We start from the raw sequence: 12,837 nt of genomic DNA on the forward strand, positions 1-12,837 counted from the left end.
TAAATGCTGCCTTACCATTTTCTACTTGTTCCTTCTGCTGTTTGTTCCTTTTTCTCTGCTTTTGGCTTTCTTTTAGATTCTAAGGGCTTGGGTTATTTCTGTTGTTATTGTTAATAATTCTATGTTCTTTCTGTTTGTATGTTACTTTTACATGTTTTCTTCTTCTTCTAGTGGCTACTCTATGATTTCAAAATGCATCCTTGTTACATTAAAGTTTAATGCAAATTAGTACTTCTACTGCATATGTGTTATTATTTTATAAATCAATATTAACTTAGGCTTACTCACATATTTACTATTTTTCTCTTTTTCATTGCTTTCTGCTCCTCTAAGCTGCCATCCAGACTTATTATTTTTTCTGCCTAATGAACACCCTTTTTTATTTCCTTTAGTGTTAATAAAAAAGTCTTTATTTTTATTTTATTTTTGAAGAACATAGTCTCTGGATGTAGAATTCTTGTAGTTATTTTCTTTCAGCACTTTGAAGCTATTATTCCATTGTCTCTCGGCTTTCTTAGTTCAGCTGGAGGAGTCAGCCTTCAGTCTTCACTCACATTAGTTAGTAGAAGGAAGTGTTTCTTTTTTCCCACCCCCTTATTTGTCTTTGTCTTTGCCTTTGCCTTTGTGCAATTTTACTGTGATGTGCCTAAGTATTTATGCTATTTGTGGCTTTAGGACTTTTTGCGGTTCCAACTTGATGTCGTTTGTCAGTTTTAATTTCAGTTATTATCTCTTCAAATATTTGATCTCTTCCCTCCTTCTAATAATCTTACTACATATATTTTTGACATTTTAATCATATGTCTTATATGCTATTCTCTGTATTTTTCATATTTTTTTCTATATGTTTCAATCTGGATATTTTATTTTGATCTAACTCTTAATTCAACAATTCTCACTTCAGCAGTGTAGTTTCTCATTAAACCTTTTATTCTTTTATTTTTTAATTAATTAATTAATTAACTTATTTATTTATTTATTTGGCTGCATTGGGTGTTCGTTGCTGTGCACGGGCTTTCTCTAGTTGTGGCACGTGGGAGCTACTCCCCATTGCAGTGTGTGGGCTTCTCATTGCAGTTGCTTCTCTTGTTGCAGAGCATGAGCTCTAGGCTCGAGGGCTTCAGTAGTTGTTGTTCGCAGGCTCTAGCATGTAGGCTCAGTAGTCGTGGCGCATGGGCTTAGTTGCTCTGTGGCATGTGGGATCTTCCCAGACCAGGGAACAAACCCGTGTCCCATGCATTGGCAGGCGGGTTCTTAACCACTGTGCCAAGGGAATTCCCAAACTATTTTTCTTAATTTTCTAAATTTTCATCATTAAACTTTTTATTTTTAGAATTTTCATTTTTTTCTTTTTTGTGATGTTCAGTCTACACTGATATTTTTCTTCTCTTTTAATTCCTTCAAGTATATTGATAATAGTAATTTTAAAGTCTGTATTTGGATTTCCTATGTCTATTGGATATATCCATATGTGTCTATATGTCAAATGTCATATTTTCTCCCCTTGGTTTTTGGTCAAATTTTTTTAAGTAGCTTATTATTTCTGCTTTATTTGTGAACATTTTTGGTACAAATTTGTAGAGATGATTTGAGGCTCTCTCTGGGTGATGTTATTTTACTCTAGAGAGGATTTTATTTTACTTTGGGCATACACTGAACTAATAACCTTAATCCACTTAGGGACTGAGTTGGTTCAAAGCTAGCTTTCATTCCTTTTGATGGATGAGCTATTTCTGGTCTCCCTTACTCCTTGGGGTCCCAATTGAAATCCTGGGGTGTTTAACAGAGTCTCCTCTCCTTTGCTGTTTTGCAGTTTTTTGTCCCCTTCTGCCCTGAAAGTCTGCCAAAGCTTTGCTAAATTTCTCAGTAGAAATTGTCATAGTTATCAAATGCCCCAAGAGTAAAAGCAATACTAAAAGGTTTTTTGCCCATTTTCTAAAGGTCTATGGCCTTGTCTTCTGTCCTACTGTGGCTTTAGCACTGCAAATGCCTCTAAGACAACTAAATCATTGGTATCAGCTTATGTTTCTGGTTTTTAACATTCTCTTTTTTCTAATCTCTATGTTTTTATTTTTGTTTTGTCTTAATTTCTTACACACTTATGAGTTTAAAAGTGTGTGTGTGTGTTTATGCAGAAATTTCTAGGTATTTTGTATTGGGAGATGTTTGGGTTTTTTTTGTTTATTTTTTGTTTTGTTTTGCTTTGTTTTTTTTATATCTAATTTTCCACTGTTTGGATTCAATTGGATTTATTTAGATTGAGTATATTTTTCTATTGTTTTCAGTCATTTTTGTATGTTGTCATTAAACGCGTTACCAAACCACACAAAAATTTCCTGTGAGGTACATTCTATTTAATAAATATTTTAGAGGATAAACTATGCCATGTCCTAATTTGGGGTGGTAGGATGAGTAATATCATCCCTGCCCATAATGAGTTGATAGTCTATATATTCTTCTACAATATTAACCTCAAAGGGCTCTTCTAATACTGAGATCCTTGGAATCTACTATTCTTCAATAGTAATGTTTTCATGTATTTTTGAAATAATGGTTTCTAAATGACAATAGAGAGCCAGACACCCATGTTAAATTCTGTATGGTGTGATAGAATACCACTTGAGAAGCTTCCGGTTGAAGGAGTGTCCTCAGATAAGAGAATGTTTCAGTTAAAGCAAGAAGATGGAGGGAACTAACTCTTAATAAAGAGGTCAAGAATTTGTGAGTGTTTGCTGATTACAAACTAGGAGTTCCAGAGGGCAAGTGGAAGGGTTTAGGATGGGACAGCAGACTTGCCAAGGGAGACTGAATGTCATACGGAGTACGGTCTAGTAAAACATGGCTGACTGAGGGAGGGATGACATTTGGAGTTCAAACGAGAAGGACTGCTTGGTCTCAGCAGTCTTCTGAGGAAGGTAGGCTCTGTGTCTAATGGCCAGAAGACTTAGAAACACCGTCTGGACTGATATTAGTGTTAAGGGTAGAAATCATCCGTAAGTCTCTTCTCACACTAATGGCCTGAGATGGCAGCAGTTATGGGGACTGTGGTTTTTCTACATGCACTCAGTGTATGATAAATGTCCTAACTACTTTGTCCCTTCTTAATGTCTGCAAGGTTCTTTATAACATGGTGTTCCCCAATTTTGTAATTTTTTTTAGATTTTGCAGTAGAAATTGTCAGAGAACCAAGGAAGACTTCTCCCTCACATAGGAGAATGTCATTCTTTAAAAGGACTAATGTAAGGAAGCCTTTGATAAGACCCAGGTAAGACATAGGATCTGGCCACAGCAACACATCCAGGCACAAGCTCTCCTTAATCATACGTACATGCACAGGCACACTTTGTGTTTTAAATCATTACTTATTTTCTAAAATTGGCACCATGCAATATATATTATACAATAACTTTTTACTTTGTTAATTTTCATTTTTTTTAACTTTTTAAAACTTAATAAACTATCATAGCTATCCTTTCATGTCAGTATGAATAGGTCTACCTTCTTCCACAGTATGGATGTTGCATGGTTTATTTAACTATATATTTATAATGGACATTTATATTATCTTTAACTTTTCATTGCTACAAATGTTACCCCAAGAAACATCCTTGTACATATGTCCTTGCCATTTGTGTTTTTCTGGATTGCATACTGCTGTAGTAGTCTCCTTACTGGCTCCTTACTTCTTGTCTCTCCCCCTTATAATCAGTCTTAGAGTCAGCCACTGGTAAGTTCCCATGGCTAGACAACAATTCTGTGGCCCCTTCCTTCAGGAGTGCCCACTCACCACCTTTCTTTCCACTTACCTTAGCACAAGTTCCAACTCTACATAAAAAGTTCTTCAATTTTATATCTGCTATGACTTCCATCTCCTCTGAAATACTAAACCCCCAAAATACAGCACCAAGAATTACCATGCACTATTTTTTACTGCTCTTTATTTTTTATTTATTTCCACCTTTTCGACTTGACTATATTTTTCTTATAATCCATGTCATTCATTCAGCCACTTATTTTTTTAATTCAGTATTATCTTTTAATGACTCTGGCTATATAAAAAGTCCTCTTATAGATGATAGAGATATATTAGCACATACCAGTTTGGAAGTCAATGTCACTGGCAGAATATTGTGCATAGATAAAGCTTCCAGAAGTATGCTTTCATTTACTGATAACATTCATTGAGTGTTATAAGTCCTCTGTCTCTTCTAAATACTCTAGATGGAACTTCCTCTCCTTCAAGGAACTAAAATTATTCCCTGAAGGGCAATCATTTATCCCTTTAAGGAACTGAAATTATTCCCTGAAATTCAATCATTTATTCCTTTTGCTGTTCCAATTTATATTATTCACCACTCTCCACTATGTCTACAGAAATACCTATTTTCCAATTTAGTTGAGCATGAGTATCACAGAAGTCTTTTCTAAATCATATATTCACAAGATCATTACATTCTAGAGAGAATATACAAGGTCATGTAGTCCAATTTCATGCCTTCACTTAAGACCACAACAGAATGGCTCAGGGATACCACAGTTGCAAATCTCTTAATCCTTGTTCCTAGCCCTCATTTAATGTAATATACAGTTTTTGATCATATACTATGTCCCAGACACTCTGTAGTTACTAATGATACAAAAACTAAGACACAGTCCTTGTCGTTACTCTAATACATAACTAAGTAAAATACAATAGTAACCTTAAAATATTAGGATAAAGTATTGGAAAATTACTATGAGAGCATAGTGGAAAGAGAAGGAAGTCTTAAGTGAGGATTAGGAAAATTACAATATCAGAAGGGGCCCTGAGCTGCATGTAGAAATTTAATTACAAAGCAATGGGAGTATTTTGTGGGTATTTTCTAAGCTGAAGAAATCACACAAAGATATAAACTCATAAATATGAAAATAATATTCAAAGACTTGAAAATACCAGTGGTATTAAAGCACAGAATGCATAGGGTGAAGGGACATAAAACATAAGATTAGAAAGCTAGATTGAGACTAAATAACTGAAAGAAAGTCTTGAGCGAATTATTAAAGAATTTGTATTTATTAAATGGCAATAAGGATTCACTGGGGTTTGTTGGACAGGGGTAACAGAGATACCTATTATATGTATTTTTAAAATATTACTGTGGCAGAAATAGCAATGATAGTATAAAGGGTCAAAGACTTGAAGATTGAAGGCAGAATATTTGGAAGTTTGTTGCTGTTGTTTGGACAAGTGATATTAAAGACCTGAAGTAAACAGTGACAATAGAAGTGGAAAAGAAGTTACAGCTTTTAAAAACACTGACAAGGAAGAGATAAACTTCTGGAATGGTGGAGTAAGAACTTCACAAATTGTCTCCCCACAAAATCAATGATAAAACTAAACAAACCTATCAAAAAATTTCAGAACTCTGTAAACTCGAAAAATTTTATTTAAAATAATTATGAGACATACCCCATCCCTCAAAAAAAAAAAAAAAAAAAGCCCCACAGGAAAGTATGGCTTATACACAGAGGGAAAAAAGCAGTCAATAGAAAATGTGCCTGAGGTGATTCAGATATTGGAATAAGAAAGACTTCCAAGCAATATGTTCAGTGAACTAAAAGAAAACATGTTTAAAGAACTAAAGGAAAATATAATGACAATGACTAATCAAATAGAAAATATCAATAAGATAGAAATAATAAAATAGAACCAAATAAATATCTGCAGTTGAAAACTACAACAACTGAAATGGAAAAAAAAATCACTAGAACAAATCAACAGCAGATTTGATTTGGCAGAAGAATCAGTGAGCTTGAAAATAGGTCCACAGACATTATCCACTCTGATGAAAAAAAGAATAAGGAAACATGAGCATAAACAGAATCTCAGAGACCTGGGAGACACCATCAAGCACCCCAACATACAAATAATGGGAGCCACAGCAAGAGAGGAAAGAGAGATAAAAAGGCAGAAAAAAAATTTTAATATCTAATAGTTAAATACTTCCCAAATTTGAATAAAACCCCCTAATCAGGACATACAAGAAGCTTAATGAACTCCATGTAGGATAAATTCAAAGAGATCCATCCACACCTAGACGCATCATAGTCAAACTGTTGAAAGATAAACAGAAAAAAAATGGTGCAAGATAAAAAATGACATCATTCAACGAACTACAACCAGCTTAAAATTTAATTCACATCAGAAGCAATGGAGAGTAGGAGAGAGATCAAGATGGCAGAGTAGGAGGATGCAAAACTCACCTTCCCTTATGAACACATCAGAAATACACCTACATGTGGAACAATCCTCACTGAAAACTAACTGGACACTGGCAGAAAGACCCCTGTACAACTAAAGCTGTAAGAAAGATCCACACAGAATTGAGTAGGAAGGCAAGAGAAGCACAGGCCCTGGGAGGAGACTCAGAAGAGGGAGGGGATTACACAGGTGGAGATCCTCCCAGTTCAAGCCGCATATTGGGCACCCCAGCCCTGGGCTCTGACCCTGGGAAGACAAGTCCCCTTGGCTGGTTGGAGGGCCAGTGAGACTAACAGGAGGGCTTTGGGGAGCCTGGACTCTGCTGGTGAGGAACATGCCCATGTTTGCTTACTCCCAAAACAGGGCAGAGAGGGTGAATTGAAACTGTACAGGTTGCTGGCTGATTTCCCACAACTGCCTGGGCACACACCCCAGCCTGAGCTGAGTGACTGCACTGGTCTCACTTGCTTCAAAACACAATTCCACACTGGGGCAAGGGCTGCCATGACCGAGGAGAGAGTTCGGCTGTTTGCCACACAGGCAGCTCAGACTCGGAGAAATGGCTGGGCAGGACAAGGGCAGCCATTACTGGCACTTACACAGGCAGTGCATCAGAAGCTGTCTGGTCTCGGATGGAAGCCAGATTGCCACAGCCCACCCAAGTGCCTGCCACAGCCCACCCAAGTGCCTGCATCAGCCTGTCTTTCTCCAGTATTGATTTCCTCTAAATAAAGATACCAGTGCTGGGGGCTTCCCTGGTGGCGCAGTGGTTGAGAATCTGCCTGCTAATGCAGGGGACACGGGTTCGGGCCCTGGTCTGGGAAGATCCCACATGCCGCGGAGCGGCTGGGCCCGTGAGCCACAACTACTGAGCCTGCGCGTCTGGAGCCTGTGCCCCCCAACGGGAGGGGCCACGATGGTGAAAGGCCCGCGCACCGCGATGAGGAGCGGTCCCCGCACCGCGATGAAGAGTGGCCCCCACTTGCCGTAACTAGAGAGGGCCCTCGCACGAACCGAAGACCCAACACAGCGAAAAATAAATAAATAAATAAATAAAGTAGCTATAAAAAAAAAAAAAAAAAAAAAAAAAAAAAAAAAAAGATACCAGTGCTGGGAGGAAGGACAGCACACACTTAAAGGGAGTGGACCCGATTCAGACCTGACCATCAGGACTTCTGCTCCAGCAACGTGGAACTCACCTCTGCTCCTGACAGGGTGGTGGTGGCCACTGAGCATAGTAGCAGCCCTGGCTCACACCTGGTTCTGGACCTAGCCCTTTCATCTCTAGCCCCACCTCATACCAAAGTGATAGTTCCCAACAAACCCTGAAGAAAGACATAAATTATGTTCACATCAGATCCAGTGCTCCCACCAAAGCCACTGGGCACATGCAGACTGTATAGGGACACTCCCAAACAAGGACAGCCCTTCAAGACTCTAATAGGTAACTGTTTCACCTAATTTTGTAGAGAGAGAGAAAGCTAAGCAAAATGAGAAGATAGAGGAATCTGTTTCAATTGAAAGAGCAAAACAAACCCCCTGAAAAAACAACTAATCATACAGAAATAAATAATTTACCAGATAGAGTTCAAAGCATTAGTAACAGAATGCTAAGTAAATTAGGGAAAACAATAGATGAACACAGTGATCATTTTAACAAGGAACTAGAAAATATAAAGACCTAGTCAGAACTGAAGAATACAATAACTGAAATAAACACACTATAAGGAATGAACAGCAAACTAGGTGGTACAGAAGAACTCATAAGTGATCTGGAGGATAGAATAACAGAAATCACCCAATCAGAAGAGCAAAAAGAAAAATAAATTTTTAAAAATAAGAACAGTTAAGGGAACTCTGAGACACAATCAACTGTACCAACATTTGCATTATAGGGGTCACAGAAGGAGAAGAGAGAGAGAAGGGGGTCAAAAATGTATTTGATGAAATCATGGCTCTAAAATTCCCAAACCTGAGGAAGGAAACAGATATTCAGGTGCAGGAAGCACAGAGGGTCCCAAACAAGATAAACCCAAACAGACCCATACCAAGACAAATCATACTTAAAATGGAAAAAGTTAAAGATAAAGAGAATTCTAAAGGCAGCAAGAGAAAAACAAACAGTCATATACAAGGGAACCCCATTAAGGCTATCAGCCTATTTTTCTGCAGAAATTTTGCAGGACAGAAGGGAGTAGCATGACATATTCAAAGTGCTGAAAGGGAAAACCCTGCAACCTAGGATACTCTACCAGCAAGATTAACATTTAGAATTGAAGGAGAGATAAAGGACTTTTCAGACAAAAGTAAAAGAGTTCATTAATACTAAAAACTGAAAGAGTTTGTTTATACTAAACCTGCCCTAAAAGAAACATTAAAGCATCTCACTAAGTGGAAAAGAAAAGGCTATAACAAGAAGTAAGTATCTAGAGAAAAGGAAAAATCCTTTTAGTAAAGGCAGCTATATAGGAAAGGCTGATGATCAACCACTTAAATAAGCTAGTACAAATATTAATAGACAAAAATTTGTAAAATCAACTAGAACTACAATATCAGTAAGGGACACACATAAAGATGTAAATTATGACAGTAAAAATATAAAATGTGGGAGAGTAAAAGATGTAGATCTTTTAGAATGTGTTTGAACTTAAAGGACTACCTGTCTAAAAGTAGAAATAGTTCTAAGGAAACATATATGAATCCCATGGTAACAACAAATCAAAAACCTAAAATAGATACACAAAAAGTAGAGAGAGGAACACAAGCATACCACTAAAGAAAAACATCAAACCACAAGGGAAGAAACTAAAAGAAGAAAAGAACAGAGAAGAGCTACAAAAACAACCAGAAAATAAGTAATAAAATGGCAATAAATATATACCTATCAATAGTCACTTTAAATATCAATGGACTAAATGCTTCTATTGAAAGACATGGTGTGGCCGATTGGAGAAAAAAAAGATCCATATAAATGCTGCTTACAAGAGACACATTTCAGAGCTAAAGACACACACAGACTAAAAGTGAGAGGATGGAAAAAATAAATATTTCATGCAAATGGAAACAACAAGAAAGTGGGAGTAGCAATATTCACATCAGACAAAATAGAATTTTTTTTTAACGCCTATACCCAAGACAAAGAAGGGCATTATATAACGATAAAGGAATGAATACAAGAAGAAGATATAACACTCTTTAACATATATGCACCTAATATAGGAATAGCTCAATATATAAAGCAAATATTAACAGACATAAAGGAAAAAATTGACAACAATACAATAATAATAGGGGGGACTTCCCTGGTGGCACAGTGGTTAAGAATCTGCCTTCCAATGCAGGGGACGCAGGTTCGAGCCCTGGTCAGGGAAATCAGATCCCACATACTGCAGGGCAACTAGGCCCACGTGCCACAACTATTGAGCCCGCACACTCTGGAGCCCACACGCAACAACTAGAGAGACCGCATGCCGCAACTACTGAGGCTGAGTGCTGTGGAGCCCATGCACCACAACTAGAGAGAAGCCTGCGTGCCACAACAAAGACCCCGCTCACTGCAATGAAATATCCCGCGTGCTGCAATGAAGATCCCATGGGCTGCAACTAAGACCTGACACAGCCAAATTAATTAATTAATTTTAAAAAATAATAGGGAATTTGAACACCCGACTTACATCAATGAACAGATCATCTGACATAAAATCAATAAGGAAATAGTGGTCTTAAATGATACATTAGGCCATTGGACTTTACAGGTATCAACAGGACATTTCATCCAAAAACAACAGAATACACATTCTTTTCAAGTGCACCTGAAATGTTCTCCAGGATAGATCACATGCTAGGCCACAAAGGAAGTCTCAACAAATTTAAGAGGCTAGAAATTATATCAAGCATTTTTAAGTGTCCATTAACAGATGAATGGATAAAGAATTTGTGGTAAATACATATAGAGTGGAATGTTACTCAGCCCTAAAAAAGAATGAAATTCTGCCATTTGCAACAACATGCTGTACCTAGAGGGTATTATGCTTAGTGATATAAGTCAGACAAACAAAACAAATACTCTACATTCTCACTTATATGTAGAATCTAAAAAATAAAGCAAATGAATGAATATAACAAAACGGAAACAGACTCACAGATGTAGAGATCCAACTAGTGGTTATCAGTGGAGAGAGGGAAGGGGGAAGGGACATGATAGGGTTAGGGGATTAAGAGATACAAACTACTATGTATAAAATAAAAAAGCAACAAGGATATATTGGACATCACAGAGAAATATAGCTATTATTTTTTAATAACTTTTTTAATTTTATGGAGTATAATCTATAAAAATATTGAATCACTATGTTGTACACCTGAAACTAATATAATATTGTAAATCAACTATACTTCAATAAAAAAGAAAAAATGGAGATTAAAGGTGGTGAGATGATACTTTCAAACTAAACTCAAGAGAAGTAGAAGGAAGTAAATAATAAATATTAGATGGAAATCAATAAAATAAAGAGAAAAAATAGAGAAAATCCAGGCACAAGTAGGTTTTTGTAAAGATCAACAAAATTGATAAACCATTAGCTATGCTGACAAAGGGGGAAAAGTGAGATGACACAGATCTCCAAAATCTGGATCAAAAGAGAGGACGACTGACCCTACAGAAATGAACAAGTTTATAAGAAAATGCAAGGAGTAACTTAGACAATTAGATGAAATAGAGAAATTTCTAGAAATATCCAAATTTCTGAAATTGACTCAAGAATTAGAAAATGTGAGTAAATCTCTAAAGCAAGAGAAGAAACTGAATTCATAATTTAAAATCTCACAGATAAAAATCTAGATACAGATGGCTTCACTGGAGAAACGTATGAAATATTTAAAGGGTAAATAATACCAATAGTCTATGAACTCTTTGAGGAAATAGAGGAAAAAGGAACACTTGCTAACTTGTTTTATGAGGCCAGCAAGTATTATCCTGATCTCAAAGCCAAAGTTATCATAAGAAAACTACAGACCAATATCCCTCTCAAACCTAGATATAAAAATTCTCAACAAAATATTAGCAAACCAAATTCAACCACATATAAAAAGGATTATATAGCATGACCAAGTGGGATTTATTCCAGGAATGCAAGGTTGATTTAAACATCTGAAAATAAATTAATACAATGTGCCATATTAATAAAATAAGGGGGATAACTTCACATGATTATCTCAATTGATGAATTAAAAGCATTTTACAAAATCCAGCACCAAGTTATGATAAATATTCTCAATAAAATTAGAAGGGAATCATTTCATCCTTAAAAGGGGCATGTATAAAAAACCTATAGCTAACATCATTCTTAATGAGATAGGTATGTAATGGAGGAAGAACAATTTGGACAACTTGTGCATTTGTATAGAGAGGTTTAAACAATGACAGTGACATAATGATGAGGTTCAATGGGCAGCTGAAAGTTTGAAGTGGAGCTCACAGAAACTAGAGATACAGTTTCACCGTATCAATGAAAATTGAAACCACTTCCTCCTATGAATGAAAACTGAAACCACAGAGAATGCAGAGATTACCCAGCAGGAAAAAATCATAAGGCAAAAGTAAAGAGGATTGAGTTGAAACATTAGGGACACCTGTATGTAAAGAACAGTGAAAGAAGAAATCAGCAATGGAAATTTAGAAATACTGATCAATAACTGCTGATCACTCATGCTCTGCTTCACTGAAATGACTGCCAATGAATCCATAATGTAAAAAGAAGGTTTCCTTAGGAAAAAAAAATTGTCCCCTTTAAAATACCTCTTTTCTTCTTCCACTGGAGTTGTCAAATGATTACACCAAGCTTACGATGGGTACATAGAAGTTAATCTTCAAGGAAATAAGTAGAGTAACCAATTCATTCACCCCACTCTTCAATCACGGTTAAAGGCTTCACAGCCTGGGAGGTGCCATTTCCCATTCCCTAACTGGAGCAGAATTCAGAGTCACCATCCCTTTCTCTCCACCAATGATGCTTTCTTGTCTTCCAGAAACTTGACAGAAGTCCTCCTAAATACACAGCACTTAGAGTTCTTCAGGGAGTTCCTCAGAAAACGGAAGGCTGAAAGCCCATTGCAATTCCTGGTAGCCATAAAGAAGATCAGCGTTGAGACAAATGAAAAGATTTACAAGTCTCTCTTTGAAGACATGATCAAGACTTTCTTCCACGGCAAAAACTCTCCTGGTATGCATTCTCCTCTCCTGATAATGTTTCCTTCCCCTTTGGAATCTTAGGAGAAGGGTTTAGGAAAGAGCCTGCTCTCTCCCTGAGAGAGCAGAAGAAAGCAGCGTCCACATGGGGCAGTATTGAGACAAATATCAAGAGGGACAGTGAAAGCAGAGAAGATTAATAAATCCTTTTTTTAAAACTGAAGTATCGTTAATAAACATTATATTAGTTTCAGATGCAGAACATAGTGATTCTGTATTTTTATAGATTATACTCTATTTAAACTTAGTATAAGATATAGGGTATATTCCCTGTGCTATACAATATATCCTTGTATCTTGTTTATTTTATGCCTAGTTCATATCTCTTCATCCCCTACTCCTATCTTGC

The 12,837-nt window shown here is 36.6% G+C and overlaps 1 protein-coding gene across 1 annotated transcript in view; it reads left to right on the top strand.

Annotated features, from left to right (window-relative positions):
- The window catches only part of LOC132370883 (regulator of G-protein signaling protein-like), an 85,495-nt gene that overhangs the window by 54,183 nt on the left and 18,475 nt on the right, over window positions 1-12,837 (top strand). Inside the window, 2 exon segments of the mRNA XM_059931848.1 lie at window positions 3,160-3,265; window positions 12,269-12,462. Of these exon segments, the coding sequence (XP_059787831.1) occupies window positions 3,160-3,265; window positions 12,269-12,462 (300 nt within the window).

The sequence above is a fragment of the Balaenoptera ricei genome, chromosome 1 (genome assembly GCF_028023285.1).
Source record: "Balaenoptera ricei isolate mBalRic1 chromosome 1, mBalRic1.hap2, whole genome shotgun sequence".
NCBI classification, from domain to species: domain Eukaryota; kingdom Metazoa; phylum Chordata; class Mammalia; order Artiodactyla; family Balaenopteridae; genus Balaenoptera; species Balaenoptera ricei.